The sequence below is a fragment of the Coturnix japonica genome, chromosome 20 (genome assembly GCF_001577835.2).
Source record: "Coturnix japonica isolate 7356 chromosome 20, Coturnix japonica 2.1, whole genome shotgun sequence".
Lineage (NCBI taxonomy): Eukaryota > Metazoa > Chordata > Aves > Galliformes > Phasianidae > Coturnix > Coturnix japonica.
In genome coordinates, this window is record NC_029535.1 from 10613889 (window position 1) to 10636643 (window position 22755).

At 45.1% G+C, this 22755-nt stretch overlaps 1 protein-coding gene across 1 annotated transcript in view; it reads right to left on the reverse strand.

The window, feature by feature from the left end:
- Window positions 1-22755, reverse strand: part of LOC116654281 — a 246302-nt gene that overhangs the window by 82018 nt on the left and 141529 nt on the right. The window contains exons 4-5 of the mRNA XM_032448569.1: window positions 8655-8772; window positions 2250-2354 (exon numbers count right to left, since the gene is read on the reverse strand). Of these exons, the coding sequence (XP_032304460.1) occupies window positions 2250-2354; window positions 8655-8772 (223 nt within the window). The remainder of the gene's footprint in view (window positions 1-2249; window positions 2355-8654; window positions 8773-22755) is intronic.

Sequence of the window (22755 nt, forward strand, 5' to 3'; positions counted from 1 at the left end):
GGGGATCCTCGCTGTTTCACACATTTGCAGTATGTCGCCACAATGTTACTGCACAACCCGTGTGTAGGTTTCTGCACAAAAATGCCTTCACTTGCTCATTTCTCAAGACTATCTCAGTTTTCCATCCCAGACCAAGGCTAGAGCTCCACCCGGTCCTAACACACACAAAGATTATTCCAAGCCTGGGGCAGAGGAAAGAGCTGAATGTGCACCAGTGTGAGCCATGCTGGTTGTGCCCGCAAGACCACAGCATCGCGGTGGGGGCACGTGCATGGGATGAGTCCCTGTGCCCTATTCTGCTCTTTGGAAGCTGCATCTCATCTCTGCTATCAGAAGCTTTTGGTTTCAAGCTGTGCTTAATGACAGTGGCTGAAAGGGGATCCTGCGTTCAGCAAGGCAGCTCCTCTGGGTTGGTGGTTTACTGCTCTCCAGAGGTGCAGACGATGTGATGCCTGAGCTGCCTTACGTGGGAGGGACAGCCCCAGCCACCCCTGCCCTGCTCAGCACCACGTCCTGAGTGATGCTTCTCACGTAACCTCATGCCTGGCAGGGAGCAAAAGGGACCAGATTTCAGCAGCAGCTGCACCAATCTCACGACTGTTCTGTGCCCTCCATCCTCCACAACTGCCTCCAGCCCCAGCAGGAGCCACTGCAGAGCCCTTTTCTCAGATAAGCTCAGCTTTCCCTCCTCCTCTTTCACGTATCAAGTTGAGCTTTCTCTCCCCATTTCCAAACGTCTTCATAACAGTTCCTCTCTCTCTCATGTCCCAGTCTCACCTGTATCTCCATCGTCATGCTGTACTTTTCCCTGCTTTCACACCATTCTGGTTGCCTGGAATAACCTTCTCACCAAAATGCAGCAAGCTGTCTCCAGCTCCTTTACAAACCATATGAACATCCACCTGTTCCCCTGACAGTATCCATATGTCTCTTTGTATTTGTTCTGGAGTGTGGGAGGCTCTTTGCACTACTTGGGCAAGATCCAGCTCCTACTGAAATCAAGGGAAACTTCTCATTTATCCCATGGCATTTGTACCAAAGCCTCAGACTACACATTTAATGGGATGCTTTCCTCATTTTTCAGTTACTGCAGTGCATCACAAATGTTTAGAACTGTACTGAATTAGCCAGTAATGACTGTAACTTAATGGCAATGATACAACACCACCAAAGAGATAACACTGCTGTTACCATCTGAGAAGTGCAGCACATCATCACTGTGTGTGTAAAGTCCCTTTATATGGCAGTGTTTAAAATACAGCACACAAGGAATTAGGGCACCTATGATGTGGACCTCAGCTGGGGGTGAATCCCTCAGGTCTAGCTGTGCTTGCTGATCTGAGCATGGAAGCTATCTCTGCATCAGAAGAAAACTGTCAACAATATTTGTGCAGAATCATAAACATAATAAATCTTGCCAACTCCCCTGTGAACTGGCTATTGATTGCATTTATCTCTGAGGCTTTTTGATACTGGAGCTGGAGGCTGCAAACATAAATACTGCCTTGATGTATTGCATATGCCATAGCTTGATTTAGTATGTTTGATTTGAGGCTTAGTTTTGGAAGACCCTCAGCATCTAGCCTAAGGCACCCTGCACAGCCCAAGAAATAACACAAAGATCCCAACAAACCACATGTCAGCCTTCCTTATGCCCTCAGGAGTTGAACTGAGGGCAGGTGTGTGCAACTATGGGCAGAGCAGACACCTCTGCAGCCAGCAGCACACCAGCACAAGGCGCAATGACCTGAAAGCCAACCCAGAGAAGCTCTGCAAAACATCAGCATCCGCTATTGGTGGTATAAGGAGATTTTGCAACATTGGAGGGTCTGCAAAGCATGATTTCCTCACTTGGGTCCTCACATCAAGCCCAGTGTTAACCCTGGCAGCTGACTGATGGCCTAAGAACTAGAGCCAGATCAAACCTTTCTGCTCACTGAAAGTGAACAGAGGAGAGCTGCAGCATCCTGGAGACCTTGCTGCCCACCCTTCTGCTCTGCTCTTTATCAGAGGCCGTGTCTCTCTTGGCTATTTTTTCCTGGCTAATTTCCATTTTGGCCTCGTCTCCTCTGTTAGTCAGGGCACTGCCTCTAATTTGTGTTGCAAATTCACCAACATGACTGTCAGAATATTTGTGCTGCCGTGCAAACGGGAGGCAATCCTGCCATACATTTTAATGTCCATAACAACTCATAGCAAAGACTTTGAATGAAATCTTTTCCAAAGTATGAAGTATAGCATGTACTCACATGGTGCATCCAACTATCAATTCTATCAGCTAAACGGAGAAGGATGATGGGAGCTGAACTCGTCCTTATATCCCCAGTGATCCATAAAAGCAGAGACTGATAAACCTGAAAGAAAGGCACATAATTTCAACAAACTTTTTTTTTTTTTTTTTAAGTCAAATATCACATCCATGTTGTTTCTTAAAAAAAAGAGAGAGATTTATCTTAAGTATTTGGTACAATTGGTAACTTAAAAAACCCAACAGCATAGGACAGAATGATTTATGTGCTTTCTCTGGCAATTTCCAAGTTACGAAAGTACACTCTTGATACAGAGCTGTTTATTACATTCCGATCTAAATTAGGTCTTCCTGAAAGTTCAGCATTCTGGGTCTACAACAGGAGCCTCCCAGAGATGCTCTGCAATCAGCTCAGCCCTGCCTGCGGTCAGAGCAGAGGATGGAGCCAGGAATTCTCAACATCTTCATCAGAGCTCTGCCAGTAACTCTCTCAATTACAATTAGTTCAAATCTTCCAACTTTCAGCACCGCCAGAATGGAGCAGACCTATGGAAGATCAGGAAGAAACTGAGCCCCATAGGAATGAGCACAAATTTTGCACTGATTGGGATGAAGATGTCAGCCACAGCTGGGTGGTGTTCTGCTCTCCACCAGCTCCCGAAATGGCCTCAGCAGCACTGAGATTCCATGGAATGCTGAGCCTTGTTTTCCCAACTCAGAAGTGAATGGCTTCTCCTTGCACCTGTGCAAAGCTTCTGAATTGATGAAGTACTGGAGGAGTTTGTTCTTTTGTAAAATGCAGTGTCTGCAAACTGCTGATGTTGATTGCTTTTTTTTTTTTTTAAATAATAAAAATGGATTAAGTACAGAAGCAGAAAGTCTCACAGAAGAATTGGCCCTCCAGTCCCAAGCTGTCACTTTAAACAAATCTCTGCTGCTTGGTTGCACAGAGCACATCTTCCTCTCCCTCTCACAGCTCTTTCTAACCCCCTTCCCTGACTTTTACCCTGCAAATACAGAGGGCTGCTCCTGGTTCAGACCACATGAAGAAACACCTCCAAGAAAGACTTTTTAAGACAGAAGAAGCATCTTCCTTGGTCCAAAACAGATGTGTGAGGACAGCCCAGGCAAACCATAATGCTGACAGCCACAGACTGTGACCGTGGAGAGCAGAAGAGGTGCATCCTCCCACCCTGTCCCAAGAACATACACAGCATCTGAGCCTCACGCCCTGATCTCGGGTGCAGGATTCATCCTGTGCCTCTCAGTAAGATGTCAGCGTCACTTTGTCAATGGTTCTAAAAGCAAAGTCCCCTACAGACCTGTGTGTAACATCCAAACAACAGACAAATGCCTGAGATGGATTATGCATGAATGCAGTGACAACTCGGCAGCCTTTGCATTGTGCAGTTCTGTCTATTCCCAGTGTCTGAGGACGGGTGGCAAAGAGAATGCATTAAACAAGAAGAAAAAGACATTAAACATCAAACGTCCCTTTGCTTCTGACAATTAATTGAGAAGAAAACCTCATAATCAGTTGCAGATTTGCCTGTGTGTAGCTAGCGTGACTCTGCTCAATAATCACACTGCAATCCGGAGCAGGGAGCATGGTTCTCATCTTTGTGTTACATGGGGACGGGGAGGCAGCGGACAGAGCAGAAAGGTTAAAGGTGACTGGGGGAGGCTGCTGGTGGTGTCATTGTCTACAAGTTAGCCAGAAACAATGGAAACCAGTGTGGTCTTCAGTGCAGCCTGAAACCCGCTCCGTATCAGGAGCTGTCAGTGGGAATATGTGCATAGAAAGCTGCCCTGAAGCACTGAGTGGGAAGAGCAGATAGTAAGGAGGCAGTGCTGTGAAGGAACCACCCCTGAACCCTGTGAGGTCCAACAGATCCAAGTGCAAGGTCCTGCACCTGGGCAGTGGCAATTCCTGCAATACAAGCAGGGGGACAGAAGGATAAAGCCTCACCTGGAGTGATTCATCCAGATATGGACTCCTGCAGGAGAGACACGGACCTGTCAGAGCACAGGGCTGGGGTTGGATGGGGCAGTCAGAGCCCCTCAGAGGTTGTGCTGCTCTCTGGCCAGGGGGGTTGGGGCACAGCTGTAGTGTTGCTGAAGTTAAAGCTGATTGATTCCCCCATGTTAACAGCAAAACCAATAACTGCAGCTGCTGTCCCAGCCACTCCCCTGTTACAGTATGGAGAGATCAAGCACTGCCCTGCATCAATCTGCCCCCATTGCTTCCACATCGTGATGTGAAATGGATAAAACAAAGAGGCTGATCAGAGATACTCAGACTTCTGTGCTCACCCCTGGAGAGAAATAACCGCAGCGTGGTGGCACTCCTGACCTCCTCCCACGTGAGTTTGTTGCTTTGCGTTCCAGAATTAAGCATGCTGAACAAGGAGTCCCTGGTGCACACAGCATTGAATGGCAATGAATTAATTGGAAATGGTTCAGGAGAGCTCTGGAGCAGCAGGAACCAGTGGTGTTAAGCTCTTCCAGGGCAGATTCTGGAAGGACCTGGCTGGATCCCAACAGCAGAAGAAAGGCAGATGTGCTCCGCCCTCCCTGATGCTTTGGGTCTTCCCTCAGTCTGTGGGTCACATTTGCTATCACCTGAAAGCAAAACAGCCTTGAAAGTAAGCATACAAGCAAATGTGCTAATCTCTTAGGACAGCACGCAAGTGTTTATATAAATAATACCACTCACTTCAGGCTGAATTTAATCATCAAAGGAGAAAAAACACAGTTTGTTTGGTCTTTTACTAGTCAAAAATGGCTGGTATTTAATAAGCCCTGGAGCCAGATCTCAGTAGGACAGGCTTTTTATGGGCCAGAGGCACCTACTGTTCCATCCCCTTCCACTCACAGCCACTGACCTATGTCCAGCTGACTTGAATTTACTTCCTAAATCTGATGCTTCACCCAGTTAGATCAAAAAAAAAAAAAAAAAAAATGGGGAGAGAAACACGGCATTTCTAGACCACAGTTCTTGGTGTCACTACACATTACCGGTAATTTAGGAATGCTACAGAACATCTCAAGTTTAAAGTACTTTCATGGTTCCAATGGAGAGCTAAAACAGATGGGGTTTCAGCGTGACCTTTCAACCCACCAAACACTGTTGACCCAAATTATAGTTCAACAAAGCTGCTCTTGGATTCATATTACATTTTGGAGAAGCAACAGGGTTACAGTGAGAAGGGGCCAGCACTTCGGTGCTACTCCTCACGCAGATGTATTTGTGCCAAAGTCGGTGCTCAGTGCTTGCAGAGAGCCTCTGCTATCCATTAGAAATGCTGGGAAAGGAATTACAGGATGGGAGAAATAATAGCTGTGGTATTTCACTGGGAAATCAAAGACGGGGTCAGAAAATCAGTCAAAAAGGAGAGGTGCTCCAGGAGAAAACTCACTTCTCCCACATGCACGATTCCAAAAGCAGGAGCTGCAGTTTTCTGGTGGCAGCCAGGAGAGGCTGGTTGTTATCATGGGGTGGGCTGCAGGGGAAGGGCAGTGTGCCCACCCTGCTCCAGCACAGCACACTGAGCCCATCCTGCTGGGAACCGCGGCCCAAGCACTGAGTGCCCGGCACCACAGCACCCTGCTAACACTGCTAAAGTTCCTGTCAATGTGCTGTTATTGTAGACATGACAGCACTAAAAATAGTGCTGGTATTTTTTTAGCAGGCTTGTTGTTTTCAGGAGCTCCGAAAATATAAAGGGTTCCATAAGAGCTAAGAACAAGCTTGTGAAATAGTCTCACTGGAATACAAAACCACTTGAAAATATTGTTTGTTACATTTCCCTATGAGCTCAACAATAGACCGAGCACAGCCTTCTGCTAAAGCACTGGATTTATTTTACTGAACATTTATTTTACTGTAAGAAAATGTAGGGGAATACCCCATGGCACTTAGCTAGTTTTTATCTGTTCTAGGCGGCAGCCAAAGTCTGGGCTCTCTCAAAGTGTTTCTGAAATGCTGTCACCATACCAAAACCTTATTCCTTCTCTTTGCCCCCCCATGATAGAATGTCCATGATCCAAACCTTAATTGTCTCTGCCTGTAAAGGCAAAACCTGAAGAACAACTCCATGCCCTTCAAGGGGAGATCAGCTGTTGGAGAAGGACCAAGCTCATCTTAACCTCCAACAGACTGACACGTGTCCTAATTGTGAAATCTGGATAGCCATGTTCAAAGCAGCTTTTTGCAACTGCTGCCCACGTCTATGGCTGCTTGCTGGAGCACTGCCAGAGCCTCTGCCCTCCACTTTGCTCTGCTGCTCTCTGGTCCAGCACGAGGCTGTCGAGGCAGAAGAGAACCACGAGGTACCCGGTGGGGAATTTCCCAATACATCATCCCAGGAGTGCTCAGTGCTGAACAAGTAGGAGCTTATCACCATGTCACTGTTCTGTAACTGAAAGAGGATGACGATGTGCTGGTAGCTTGCCAACATTTTGTGTTGCAACGTTTTACAGATTATACCGTACGATAAAGGCGCTGCATTTAATGAGTTTTGTCAACTTGGTTATCGCTTTCACATCGTGAAAAGCAAGATTGGGGCCAGACTAGCAGTTATGCAGCCCCTTTCATCCAAAAATTTCAAAGTGATTTGTCTGCATTCATCATGTTTCAAAGCTGCCTTGTGAAAGATCTGTGTAGGCTCCCTAAGAGCATCAGGAATGGCCACAGCCATCCTGGTCCATCCTCACCAAAGTGACTCAAAAGGGTTTGCCATCCCACAGGTACAATGCTGGAGCACACCTGTCACACCTCCCCTTCCCACTCGGACCAAAGAGCCCCCCCACAGAAGGAAGGGGCTGCAGAAGCAGCCAGGAGCTGTGCAGGTTGTGTGATGGGAGAGATGGACACTGCCTGCAAGGTGTGCTGCGCTGCCCTGTTTGGATGTGGAAGGATGGAGGGAGGCACAGATTAGCATTCATTATATTTAGATGACAATGAATACATACATGTACTCTTTCCTCATCTTCTCACACCACTTATTTTCTGTTTTTAATTACTTTAAAAACTCTAATTTTGAAAGATTATTATTTCTTTAATCAATTTCATTTCCCTGCACCCCAAACATGGGCTTCATGTTCCAGCAATGACTGCAAGTCCAAAGGAGACAGATTTTCTGTCCCCGCCCATGAAGAGCAGTTGATTCACTTAAAACCATGCCAAGGTCATATGCAAATCTTCCTAATAGGAGCAGCTGCTGGACTCACAGCCCAGGGGGTAAACACAAGTTATGTTCGTGCGGCTGCCCCAACCCCAGCCCCGATTGCATTCAGGTAGATGAAACCACGTCACCATGAGCTTGCTGCAGCCATGGCAGGTAATTGTAAAGGAGAGATGGAGCCCATGTATGCTGTGTTCAAGCAGCAGGAGGGAAGCCTGCATAGGAAAATGTGTAGGAAAATGTGTCTGGGCTCTGCAAGAGCAAACTGGCACTGTCCTTGGGCAGCTGAGCCAGTCTGCAGCACATCAGGGTTTGGCCTGTGTTTTCTGTTGGGAAAACAACCTTCCATCTGGATTTCATCCTATTAAACCCCCCTGTGTGTTTTATTTGTATATATATCCTGTAACTGACAGAATGTTTTCTACTGTTCTAGGATATGCATGAAGAGGATACCTAGGAAAAAAGCTCTTTGGTGCTAAATGGAAGCAACAGCCTTTGTACTGCGCTCTTCTAAAGCCCGTCTGACAAAAATACCTGGAAGAAGCTAAGATAGGGGAAGACTAAACCAAAGCTGATGGAGAAGGGAAAGGCCTGGAGAAAGAGCAGGACTGAAACCTGCAGCTGAAACACCCTGAATATCTGAACTGCTTTGGTGGCAATCAGATGTCTCTGCTTTGGTGGCAGGATGTCAGGTATCTACAACAGGCTTCACTTTGTCCTTTAGAAAGCATATAAATTTAGGATTACCTTCTTCCATACATGGGATCTCACTACACTGCTTGTCTTCTGCTCCCTTCACACCCCCTGACTTAAACTATCCATCGTCTCTGATGTCTTTCACTGTGGACAGTTTATCCCTATTTTTCTTTTAGGCAGCAGTTGCAGACAGATCAGCCTGCAGTGCTCCCTCATCTCTTGTTTGTTTGCAAACCAGATGCAAACAGATGCAAACCATTCCTACTGCTAATCTGACGAAGGATGAGTAGCCAAAGAAATCCTCTGGCCATCTCAAGAAATAACATTGTTTAAATGGAGGAAAACTGTTCTTAATTAATAATGGAGTATGGAACATACAGAACATACAACGTCGAGACTGGGGAGAAACACTGCTGCTGTTATCCTGTCCTGGAATTATATCGATGACACCAACACACCAATCCCAGCAACTTGGGCTGTTCCAGACAATCATCAGCAAAAATAAAATGGCTCCACCTACTCACCAGTGAAAAATGAACATCCTGAAAAGAAATCCTCCAACTTTCAGTCGTTCGGGGCTTGTGGCTTTTCCTGGTGCTGTTTTTGTGATGTTGACAATCAGATCTCCAAGTGACATCAGTACTGGAGGGACAAAAGAAAGAAACAAAATGAAATGGTTACAGCACAGACATTCTGGAAACTCAAAGCAAATAATACATTTAAAATGCACTGGGAAAAAAAAAAAAACAACAAACCAACAACAACATAGTGGATCTTAATTAAGAGCTTTCCTTTATTATAGAAAGCAAAATCATGAACAGCTTGTGTTTAAACTTCTATCAGTGTTTCCAAACAGTCGAGGACTGTCGCCAACAAAACATGCCGTGTGGCCATGCACAAGAAAATTGTCAGCTTGGTTGGACCAGAGTGCATTAACATCTTCCAGCTCAATGCCAACACAAGTCCACCAAAAAATAGCCACATAATTCACCATCTAAACTTCTGCATGAATCACAGGATCCTATAATTGCCCCCAAGTGGCAAAACCACAAGCATGGAAGCAAATGAACCACGATAAGAGTCACTCATTTTAAAAGCATCATAAAAGCCCAAACACAAAGCCTAGCAAGCAATGTCCTTCTCCACATGGCAGAGCTCTGAGCTGGCTGCATGCACCCCCTGGGTGCAGCCTGTGCATTTCTACGTGCTGGAATTCGGCCGCTTCGTGACAATATTCCAGACATGGAATTAACACTTCTGAAAGCTTTTAGGGATCAAACGATGCCCCCCTTCACACATTTTTTCAGACCGAGGACAAGACGAGGCAGCCTGGTTCGAGTTGGAAAAATAGCTCAGATGGCACTGAAAGGGGCTGTGGTGAGAGGCTGGGGAGCCGGGGCAAAGCGTCCCCTGCCCTGCCTCTGCCTTCATCCCTGGGGCATGAATCTGCTGCCAGAAGTCCTTGGGGATCCTGTGGACAGAACAGCACACGCAGGAAAACACTGTTTGTTCTGGAGTTACTTGGGCAGCGAGCACTGCACGGAGCTACGGGATCCTTGGTGCCCAGCACACAGCCTCACACCAGGAGGGAGCCAGCATCCTGCCAGCAGAAATGTGGGTGGAATGAAGGGCAGCACCCACCATGGGACTGACACAAAGTCATCCCGTGTGGCCAGACAAGGCTGCTTTGGTAGGTGGCACATCCAGAGCGAGCAGCAGCGCTTTGGTTCCTGTGATGGACTGGGATTGCTGCTGCTGTGTCGGTGGTGGTGAAGGGAGCTGTGTTACATGTCCCACACCCACGCTTGTTGCAATGGGAATTAGATGCTCAGTACAGTATTTGCAAGACCCCAACAGCTTGGCTGTCAAAGCTGTATTTCAGTGGGTTTTCAGGTGTCTCAAAGCCCCATTTGACAATGTGTGCCGGGTTCCTTCAGGCACTATCTTTCCTGGGGATGTCTGACTAAACAGAAGTTTCAACATTCAAGTCATAAATATCTCGAGACAAGCCTGTTGATTCAGTGAAATGTGTGGTTGGCTCCTATTGTAAATGCATTCACAGAAAACCTCACAGTGCGCTGCCGCTTGGGACTGCTTGTGAGCAAAATAAATGACAAACATTTGGGGGGTTTTTTAATAACATTTTGATACATTACAAAGTGGCTTTTCTTTTAGTTTTACACCACATCGTTTGAGATGACATGAAGCAACATAATTTGTCAAGACGAGATATATAAAAATAAATAAATAAGGAGGGATTAAAAGGAAAGCCAGTTCTGAAAGTTTGTTAGTTGGAAAAGGCTGTAATTTAAATCAGAAATGTCTGGATTTGATTATTCTGACAAGCTAAAAGGAGACAACATTGTGCTACACATTTATGAAGCAAAAGCGAAGTGGAAGGAAAGCAAGGTCTTCTAACTGATGCTCCATCCCTGCAGGCATTCAAAGCCAGCCTGGATGTGGCTCTGGGCAGCCTGGTCTGGAGGTTGGTGACCCTGCACACAGCAGGGGGTTGGAACGAGATGAGCACTGTGGTCCTTTTCAATCCAGGCCATTCTATGATTCTATGAGTTTCAAGCCCTTCTGCCTCTGGATTCCAGTCCAGATCTGATAAGGATGGCAGTGCCACACAGCTTGCAGTTTCAGGTTCCCCGCTGAGCCAGGCCACGGAGCAGCAGGGCAGCTGTATCACTCCATGGCAGATGAGAAGGCAGGGGATGCTGCTGTCATGTTAAGGATGATCTTCCTGCTGAATACAGCCATAGACAATGGCAGGCAAAGCCAGCTATCAACCACCCCTAGGAAATGCACAAATCTTCACACTCCACAAATCTCCCCACTGTAACATGCAAAGCCACAGTAGCGACGGGGCAGATATTCCCCTCAGAAAACACAAACCAGCACCTCTGAAGACAGTCGAGCAGAAATCAAACTGACCCCAACAGAGCTTCAAATTGTAGCAAAGAACAAAATCAAACATCTCCAATGGGAGAAGGGGAAATTCAGTTTATCTGGATGGAATGGCCACGGTCCCAGAGCCCCCACAGCTGGAATGGCTGAGGGCTGTCCTGGAACTTTGCTAAATTTCACCTCGATGAGTGGAAATATCGTTGGAATTAATATTTTCTGAGCAAAAACGCACATTTCTGAGAATCAGCATTTCCCACTGGAAGCCTTTTTCTTAAAATAAAATGAATTATATTACGGAGCTTGTGGAGCACTTTGAAGAAAAACAGTATTATTAAAACAATACTCTTGTAATTCCAATAATTACTATAATAAAACTAAAAGGATTATATGATTATATTCACATTATGGCATTACTTTATGTCTCAGAGGATCCTACATGAATTATAAAAAGAAATTATTACAGGAGTTTCTTAGCAGCTCTACCAGCCCCTTGGGCTCAGTGGCAGAAACAAAAAGCCTTTAACTTTCTAGAGCCCTAAAAGCTGAAAGTAGCAGCTTGTTGGAATGGCACACGTATAATCTGTGCTTATGGTTGAATGGCAGCTGGCATTTTAACAAGGTGAGTATAAACACAGCCATGCCAAAGCCAGCCCTCTGCTGTGAACAACAGCAAATCCAACCTCCTGGGCAGCACATCCAAAAATTCAGTCCTAGCTGTAGTCCCTTTTCTTTCTATGTGCTCATGTTGAAAGCCTTCTGCGTGATGAAGCTCCTTTGCTTCTATTTACTTCTCAGGCAAAAAGAATAATTCCCCCTTGCTGAGGTTTTAAGCCCAATTCTTTAATTTCGAGATATGCTGAGCATGAGATTTTCAGCCTGCTGCTCCACGCCCTTCAGCTCATGCCATGCCTCACTTGGCAGCTTGCTTACAGACACATTTCTATTGGTAATATTCAAAATTCTCAAATGGAAAATAGCTGCTGGTATGTGAATATGGCCAAATTGCAGGACAATTTCATTCCCACCAGTTGTTGCCACACAGTGTGAAATTGCAGCTCACATTACTCCATACTATGGCTTGCAGAAATTTGGACCAAAACTTTAAAAATATTAATGTGCATGCAAATGCAGTCTTGCACATTAATCAGGCAAGCACACTTAATAATGTGGTGCCTTGGCTCTATGAAATGATAGATCAAAGCAGAACAAATGAGAAGATGGAGCCCAAATTAACACATTAACTGAAACAGAGCACTCTCAGATCCTGGAAACCACTCTCTGTCTGGGTGTCACATATCCGATTACATTCCTCATAACTCAAACGACAGAACAGACGCAGTGGAGCTAGGATGCCGATTCCTACTCATCACCAGCTCCTCAGAGTGATTTTTTTCAGAGTACTGGTAATTATCTTGAAAGGAGAACAATTAAAATCCAGTGTAATTGGAAGTCTGGTTATGGTTATGGATGAGTCAAACTGCTTTGGAAAACGAACACAGAACTGTTTGGAGCTCCATTGGTATTTTATTAATCATGTCATTAAAATGGATACATGAAGTGCGTGCAGCTATACAGTGGGATTTTCAAAAGCTCTTGCTTTCCACACTGCTCCTGGTAAAGGTGTTACGAGTTTTATTCCTTGAGTTTAATGGGAGCAGAACTAGGCGAGAACTGAGGTTTTTTTTCAGCATCCCACCGATATTGTTTGGAGGAAGCCAATTCTCACACCATTTCTTTCTGGTGACCCTGTAAACCTGAAATTATTTTCCTGTTCCAGCAGCAGCCCCGGGTCTGGAGTACCTCAATCCTTCAGCTCAGGGATGTGGGCACACATCTTCCTCCCAGAGGACAGCCCATGGGTGCTGAGCCTCATGTGGGGTATGGCACATGAGATTTGGCGTTATGCAGTTCAAGAGTCACGCAGCAACGTGGAGCAGATGGTTAGCATCAGAGAGCTGTTCGAGGAAACAGAGTGGAGAGTAGAGAGCTGAAAAATAACTTAATGGGAGATTTATTTGTGGTCTCTGGTTCAGGACTGTCTAAGAAACATCAGCAGTGGTTGGTACTGTCAGCTCATCCCAGATAACAGGAACCTTGGACCAGAAAGATTTGGACTTTTTATTTTACAGAACCAAAACCTAATTGGACAAGAACAGGTTGAAACAAATAATGGCCTTGAGCTGCCCTTCAGGCTGGCAGCCTCAGGCATCAGAACTCCACAGCAAGACGTTAAGGAGAAAGGGGAACATAACACCAAATGCAGAATTTCAGGGATAAAGTTTTCCATTGTTTTGCTTCTGAATCAATTTGTTAATGTTGGAAACTGGGATTGAATTGAGCTGAAAAGATGAGCAATTGCTCATCCAAAATAAAGGTAAAGAATGAGCATTGGGGACAGAAGCTCAGTGCCCTCTCCTGCTGCTGCTCTGGCCACCTCCAGAATCACCTCTCCGGGTGTTGGACAACCCAACTCACTGCTGTGAGGAGTGATCGGAGATGGCTGGGAAAGCTGCACCATCAGCAAAGCCTAATGGCAAAGATAACTTGAAAACCATGGCTTTAAAGTTAATTCCATTGTTTGCTTTTGTGCAACAAAAACTTCGTAGTAAGAACCCACCTACCCAGACATGAATCGCACCCATCATTTAAATTGTCTTTCAAAAGGTTGCAAAAGATGTCAGACATATTCCAAACTAAACAGAAAAAAAAAAAAGGCTGTGCTAAAACTAAAAGGATTCCCTGAAAAAGATGTTTTAAGATCTTCATTTTCATTCTGCAATTAAAAAAAAAAAATCTACTTATAATCCCCTTGAAAAATGATCCCCTTGGAATGAATTGTCTTAATGCTTTACATCTGAAGGAAGCAAGGTAAGACAGTGCTACACTGCATTCTCTTCTATCTGAGGGAAGCTGGAAATAATCTGGAGAAAAGATTATTTCCAACTTTCCAGCTCTTTTTCTATAATTAACAGGATGTAAGACATAACAAACAGAGGCTGAAGAAAACCACAAGCTCTCCATATGGGGCTTGGTTCCTGTTTACTAGTATCCTGTTTACAGCACAGGCTTTGATGGTCAGATATCAGGCCTCTCATGTTCCCAGAATGACCACACTTATTCTGCACTTATTTAAGGCTAGGAAGGCTTTTTAATAAAAAAATATGTCGAGGAAACAAAGCAGAGAGGGATTATAACAATATGCATCACTACGGAAATACCAGGCTCATTGTTACAGAGTGCAGCATTACCAGATTCCCTTTTGTGTGAACAGAGCGGGGGAATGTGGGCCACCAGTTTGGGTGGAGGCAGAGATGGAGCCCTCTCCCTCCTGGCACTGTCCTGTCTGGTTGCCTCAGCTCAGGTGGAGGATGGGGACGTACTATTGCCCGGGGCTCCCCAGTGCCTGCAGTGCATGGGACACCGGGCTGCTGCAGGACAGCCTCCCATCTGCCTTTCTTTGGGACTTCTGCTAGGAGAGCAATGGCTGAGAGAAGTTCCATTTAGCATTCAGAATTTTCTCATCGCTTTGTAGCTCTGCATCCTAAGAAAACTTGCAAGTGTTTATGCAAATAAAATCAAGACTGATTGCTAGATAACCACTGAGGTAACATAGCGCATAGCAGCTTTTATCTGTAACAGAACTGAGGAATTGTCATAAATAAAACTGCTGAAATTATGCCTTGCAAATAAATGCATTTTTATTTACATTTTGCTTATAATTCTTTCATAAATATCTTCTCATTTTGGATCTTCTCAGTGTTGGATATGGTTTGCATCCAAAGCCATGTTGCTGTACCGGACTTACTGATGTCAGATGCTGACTTTATACGCCGAATTTTTAAGGACAGCTCATCAGCAAGTCAATGAAGTTACACTATTTACATCATCTGACAGTCTAGCCCTTACATAGTCCTGTCTGTATCAACCAGAATCATGCTTTCTCCACACTGGTAACACAGATCAGATATTATTACTTTTTTCTTCTACGAACATCACTCATATCTGCTGAAAGAAGAGGAAAGTCCCTGTGACTCACATAGAAGTGCTTTAATTAGCGCAGTCTGAGAAGGCCCGTTGGTAAGGAGATGCTTCCTCGGGGAGATGGTCTCCTGGGAAAAAAGCCAGCGTCTAAAGATTTCTTGGAAAAGATGGAAAACAGATGGAAACTTTGTCAACACTATTGTTCTGGTATGTAAAGTATTTTAGTGCCCCTGAAAAGGATGAGATTATGAACTTCAGAACACGGTTAATTCATAGTGGTATCTTTATATGGTTTACACCGTAACTATGCCTGGCCTCTAACAGAAGAAGAAAAGAGTTGTTTGGAGGAGCATTATGGGAGTGGAAGATTTCAATCTCATTTTGCCTGAGGCTTATCTGAAGAACTCCCCTTGGCCAAGATCTCCTCTCACAGCTCCTGATTCATACCAGTATAAACGAGGAAAAATTCTGGCCCAAAAAAATTATTAGGTTTAATATCATCATAATTACAAACAGCCCACTTCTCCCAGCAATTATGCACTGGAGATGGAAGTTTAACCCCATCCTCACTCCGAGATGTTAACCTTCTAGGTGATGCCTATAGCATACTCATACTCATCCTGTCTTCTTAATGGCTGCATCCCATACTCCTTACAGGAGGATGACTTTCAGTCATGTTATGAAATCCCCTTTGGAGCACAGACCCTTCAGGAGGGATGAGATGTAACTCAGAGAAGTAATTTTACAACACCTTAATAAGGTTGGGTTTGAACCCATAACTGAGATGCAGCAATCCGTAATCCAGTAACATTCCCAAGAGCCTTTCAACCAGAAAAGTCTGAGGTAAAAATGACTTGCGTGACACTTCTGCAAAGACAACAGGAGTTCTACCAGCAGAGCTGAGTCCCACCCCGAGCTGCAGCCAGAGCAACTTGTTATCCATCACTGAGACAAAGATGTGAGCTGCTGTGAACATACAAGTCACTTCAGAGTACTTTATTCTGGAGGACTAGGAGGAGACTAAAAAGCTCTTTTATTTTTACAGGATAAACATCTTGACTTTGTTGAGCTGAGATCTGTAGAATTCATCTTACAAGTTCAGTCATCCGCCTGCCACAGGCCATGAGCTGCTGTCTTTCAGCAGAAAGTGAGGATTCATCATTGTTTTATTATTATTGAACATCCTTTATGTCGATAATAAATCAGTTTAAGTACATCTGTCACTGGAAGGCTCCAGCAATCATGCTATTGCACAAACCCATATACCACCCTCTCTGCAGCCTACTGCAATCCCAGCGCTCTGTGAAAACAACTGCCTCCATTTCAGCTTGGTGTGCTGTCCACAGCCTCGAACAATGACATTCCCTTACCACGAGCTTCCAGGAAGTGCAAAAAGAATCCTTAATGTTCATTTACTGACATGCCAAAAGGCCAGGTCTTCAGCTGAGAAAATCATAATGGAGCCACGATGTTCTCAGTAAAACTGCTCTCCAAGAAACTCCTGCTTGGCGCCTTGCTGAGAAGATTTTCCTATTCTCTTCAGTTATCAAAGAGCAATAAATATTAACTAGGCTTGGTCAATACTTTTTAATGTGGTTTCCTTTTATTGCGGGAATATGCTGCTTTGCCCAAACAGATACAGTTTGGAGGGGTGGGACGGCTTCAGTGGTTTTTTTTCATTTCAGTTCTTCTTCTTCTACAAACAATGGTTTTGAAATGGTCAAAGAAGATTTCTTTGGCATTTACAGATCCAAAAAAGTGCTTCTGATTAGAAGTAGCTTTTCATTTTGAAATGTAAGTTGGCTTATCTCAAAAAGATTCAGAACACAAAGTACAGCGGTTTTCTGATGCGGTGTGGGAAAAGTAATTGAAATCTTAAGAGGTATTAAAGGTAGGATTAAGCCAGTGTCTGGTGAATTCTAATACTATCTAATACTACTTACAGACTGGTGAACAGGACTCAGTTTTATACAGTATACCAACAAAATGACATGTTATCTACTCACTATGATGTGCACTGAAATGACTTGCATCAAACCAAAAATCCCTTGCTTGAAATCAATGCCAAGAGTTCCACTGGATCAGGAGGGGTTGGTCTGGATAAACCACGTGGAGCATTTGCTCAGGAGCAGATCTTGCAGCAAGATCCATCCTGAAGAATCTAATCCAACCCTCTCACAATCACATGTGGCCCCTCCAGCTGAGACCACTAGTCCCAGTTTTGGCTCTCACAGAAAGGAGTTCTAGATGTGCCAGGCTTATTCTCAGAGCATCAGAGTTAGAAATCAAAAAGCTGTCTCTTTCATTGAGAATCTGACCAAGAATGGAAACTGTCAGGGAAAAACGAAAGCCCAAATCATTTTCCAAAGTGGTGTTTGAACGAAATATCCTTCCTAGCCTCTGCTCCTCAGTGCTGTGTAAATGGCTCTTTCAAGGAGTAGTTATATGTCTTTCTAGTAAATTACTAACTCTACTAGGAAATCATTTGCTAAAGAGAAGCAGTCAATCTTAAACTCCCTTCACTCAAACAAGAGATCCCTGACAAACGCAATCCCCCTCCACTGGTAGAAGCTCTTAAACAACACACATCATCTCCACGGTAACGGCAATGTTATATGAGGGCTGTTTTATTACTTTCCTAATTAAATTTCAAACTTCATAGCAGTGACAGATTCTTGGTTATCTCTGCTGCAGAAATTCAGATGGGACGCCAGAGGGAAAGGATGGGGCTGTTCGTCTTATTGCACGCCAAGATTTTGCGCTACCGGTTACACTCGTCAGCCTCTATCTGAAGCAGTTAAGAGCTATAAAGAATTCATTAAACAGGCTGAGATTTACTAGAGGCACCTCAAACTCATTAAGCATGCTGATGAAACGTGAAGCGCATGAATCCACACACCAGTTAAGAAATGCTCAATTACAGTTTTTAGTTTGCTTCCCACTCTCCTCCAAAACGTTCTCACTAAATAGAAAATCCATATAATGTTTTCAATTTCTGTTATCATTGATGAAAATGATACATTTCATCTGCATCTGGGAATGGTGAAAATGTTTGCTTTTTCCCTCCAACCTCTGCAGGAATTTCAACCACTCAGAAGTCTGCAGTCACGCTGAAAGCTCAGTGGCTTTGGGGCTGAATCTTAGTTGCATTTTATCACTTTAATTTTCACTTCCCCTGTGAAAAATACTGCACGCTGCTCTCTACAGAACAATTTCAGTTGCCGGAACAGCCTTTCCCTCTACAAATGATGGAGATAATTATCCTTCTGAGGGGGATGAAGGCAAACAAGAGGAAATACTAAAAACCCATGAAACATGGAAAGCTTTCACTTGGCAGGAGCTGCTGGGTATGCCACAGAGCCGATGCCAGGTGCCTCAGCCCACCTCCAACCCACCCAGCTCATCCCTTCTGCACACCACTCATCTCAGCCAGTAAGGCTGATTCCCAGTCCAGCCTGGTGAGAGGGTTTTCAATTGGGCCATCAGTCAGGCAAAGCAAGGTTGCTTCGCTTTAGCAGTTTCTCCTCCATGTATAAAGACTTACATGCCAAAGATACAGGGAGTTTCTGTGGCCAAATAAAATTAATTCTGCACACAAGGCACCCCCCCAGGCAGGGATTATGGCCCAGGTAACAAGAGAAATTCCCTAACGAGCGTGCATGTGAGAAAAGGCAGCGCTGCTCCGCGGGATACGTGATTTGGGAAGCTGTCACCATGCTGGGCATGGCCCAGCTGGGTGTGCATTGCTGCCACACCCCGGCATGCAGTCGCTGGAGATGAGGATGCAAATGGCACCAGTTTGTCTGAATACCGAGTGTTTGCATTTTCTGTATATCTCAGGATGTAAATAGGGTTGAGAAAATTAAACCTCACATCTAGATGGAGATTGAGATCTGAAGTTCCCATAGATGTGTTTTAGTTCAGACCATTCTAGAGAACAGTGGTGACAAAACTCAGACATTCCACATTTCTCATTGTGTACTTAAACTGCAGAAGAGCCTTGTGTCCTTGCATGGCAGTGCAGGTAGGCTCATGCAGAAGTGTCTGCTGCCTTTTAAGTGTTTATACCTTTCTTAGAAAGAGTACGATAGAAAAGCCTCTGGTTCTTCTCCCCACATCTTTCTGCTGAGGACAAACAGTGGCAATACATTAAAGAAGAAGCTGCATTATGTGGGGACCCAGAAGCCCTTAAGCAACCAGGAAAACTGCTTGTGGTTTTATGTCTATAAGCAGAGTAGCACCCAAACTTCTCTAAAATGAAATCGAGCCTCTGCCCTCTGTGCTCAGTTCTCCTTGACTTCTATACTCTTGGACTACCTGCAAAACTTCCCTGTGCTTTACTCAAAATATTAAAGGTCTGCCTTTGTCCTGCATTTATGTTTAGCAATATTAGTGATCTAGGTGAAGACTTTGTTATGCCAGCCTGGATTAGTTACACAATCACCTCTTGTGGAGGGTGTGGGAAGCTATTACATCCTTACAAGAGAGAGCAAACAGATATAGAGTTGCTTTTGAATACAGAAGTCTCCCAAACAGCAACGAACGCAGCCAACTGCAGAGCCCACCAAACAAGCAGGTGAAAACATATTAACGCGAACAGTTACTGCAACAAGTCTCTTGTTTCCCCTCAAGACATTTCTGCTCATTCAAAATGTGCAGCAATAAATCACATTAGATCAAATACAACTGTCTGAGAGGAAGCCACACAATGATCATTTCTGAATTTTCCCACCCCCCTCCCATAAGAAGGCGGTACAATGTTATGGAAAGTTAATATGTGCAGCTCAGCCATTACATCTGGATTGAAAGTGTATAAAATGACATCTGATAGCAGCTTGTATGGACAAGCTCTTATTAAATGTAATTACTCAACACAGTCTATCCTAAATCAGTTACTGATTGGCAACAGACAGGCAGAAATTTACTGGTATTCCCTGACTTTGCATATTATGGGAACAGTTTTAATATTAAAAAGTTCATATCATTCCCTCTTACGCTTTGATTTACTACATCCACACAGAGAACGTGAGATCTGATTACATTAATTGAGCCTGTTGTCAGATTGTCACTTTTCCCCCATTTAATTGCCTCCCGTCTCGCTCATTACCCCCAACACGCCACAGTTGCAGCCCAGCAGCCCGCTCACATGCCTGCTTTCTCCATATGTTACAAAACGGGTTGCTCTCTGAGTTTCCACCAACTGCATCATCTTGTCGGGGGAGCCGGGGATGCCAAATGAGGCCATGTGTTCACTGTGAGCATGTGAAATAGTTTGTATTTCCTGGTACAGAGGGACAAAAATGCAAAATCAGTTGTTTGAAGACAGCTGAGTGTTTGCATGACTCTCTGTGCTGTTACAGACCTCACGGGTACCTGCAGCACCATTTGGAGGAATGAGGATGCGGGATTCTCCTGCAGCGCCTCAGCTCTTTTAATTCAAAGCAGTATAAAAATCTGCAGTTCAGGTGGTTTAACATCTCAGCAGATACTTGGAGGCGCTTCCCAAAGAGCAGAGCTGCCTCACCACACTTGGAGGAACACTGTAATGTATGACTGTGTGCAGCTCCTGGGAACCCACATGTTCCATAGGGGTTCCATAAGGGGAACCTGTGGCAGTGGGAGCCCATTGGAAGCCCCAGTGCACCACTCCCCACCTTGGGCTGCATCCCCCACATTGCACAGGATTGACTCACCCAGATGTGTACTCTCAGTCACCCACCACTCTTTGATTCTTTGATTCTCTTGAGACCTCCTTGAATTCTAAGCAACACTGTCATCATCCGGGGAGTTAATGAAGGGTTAATTAGTTAGGTAGTCCCTTCACACCCCCGCTGGAATCATTTGTTTTGGGTGAAGTTACACCTAGTTTTAAACTGCCACTGTAGGAGAGTCCCAACTTGTTTTGCTATCAGTCAGCTTTGATAATTTGCCAAGCAGCTAATCCTGCCTGACACGCAGCCCAGGAGATGCACCTCACCCGCACTATCAAAGCCCTTTACCTCTGCTTTAAAGGCCCTCAGTCTGAGCCTGCCAATGGTTGCTGCAGCTGTCGGAAAACACACTGTAAACGGTTCTGCATGTGTTGCTTTCGCCCCTTCAGGAGTTTTCTCTCTCTCATTACAGCTCTCGCTGCGTTTATGGAGTCACCTTCTGTCCCAGAAATTGGCCGCGCTGCGACGCAGGCTGCCGGCAGCTGCAGGGCTTGGAAGGGAATCACTCCTCGCTAACCAAATACATTTGCTGACAGTGTAATTGCTCCCTTCCCCAGGATTTTTCCTTGTTTTCTTAAATGCAGGACACCTACAGTCACAATAGCAATATATCACTTGCCCTTAGCACAGCTTTCTTTCCCCTGTAAAGTGTTAATGAAGTTCCTGTCCTTGTTCCTGCAGTAATTGTAAAAGCGTGTTGGATAATGTACTGGCCACACTTTATTAAAACACTGGCCACACTTTATAAAACGCTAACAGTCTGGTCCTGTGCTCCCTGCTAAGGAGAGAGCTCCCTTGGATCTCACACGGGGGTCGTGTCAGCAGGCTCAGATCACACACTTGGTTTTAATTCTCCCAGGCCCAGCTGAGGACAACGTGCCCAGCTGTGCTGCTCAGCTGCTCCCTATTTGCCTGGCAGTCCGACCCTGCGAGGTGCTTTGCCACACGTCACAGCATCCTGCTGGTGTCAAAGGGGATACTGAGGGTGCTGTGTGTCCCCATGTGGGTGGCGGGGGGCTCGGACCACTCCCAGCCCCTTGCTGAGCTCCCCAGGCAATGGGGCACCCCGAGTGCACAGCCTGACTCAGCACAGGGACAATAGAGGAGTGGCGGCAGCTAATTATTTGACAATCATTATTGTTGGATATTCTTTCCAAAGGACAAGGAGGAGGATGAGCCTTAAGAGTCTGCCTTTTTCCTTTCTTAAGTGACATCCGAGTGCTGCTTGGGGATGGTTTTCCACTCACACTCCCATTGCAAAAGTCAGGGCAGGGGATCACACAGCACTCAGCAGATGCACATAGCACTGCCCAACTGCACACCTTGCATGAGGTCAGGCCAATTGCCGCCACTGTACCTGCAGGGAAACTGAGGCACATGATGCCCAGAATGGTGATAGGGACTGGGGTGTGCAGTTCCCCAAGCCACTATCCTTGGGACTATGTGTGAGGCTGTGCCCAGAGTGACTGCAGATCTGTTGTTCCCAGATTGCTGTTAGCATACAATTTCCATACAGTATTCCTCATTAACTGCACATAAAGTACAAATTCTCTCCTATGTCTTTCCACCCATAAATTCATCATAAGCTGTACATGTCTGCATCTGGGCATCTCTTGCATGTCTTTATGAGAAGACAGGCAGAAAAGAACACTGCATTGTTATTACTGAGGTGACATACTGCTAGAGGTAACCAAGTTTTCAGGCTCCTAGGGGTCATGGAGAAAAAATGAGCCTCTCATTTGGAACCTCAAAAGAAGAGAACACTGTAACAGGCTGAAGACATAAAGCACAGGATGGAACTGCATGAAGTTTGATGGAGGAAGAAAGGGACCCGACAAAGCATGTGAGGCAGAACCCCTCGGCCCTGCTCATCTCAAGGCGTCACCTCTAGAAATAATGAAAACATTTTCTTAAGTCTTCCCCGAAGACGACACTCTTTGATTTTTGAGGGAAACTTCATTGAAAAATGCATGGCTCTTTCTGGGTGTGATTAAACCATTAAAAGAATGGCCAGGGTGTACAA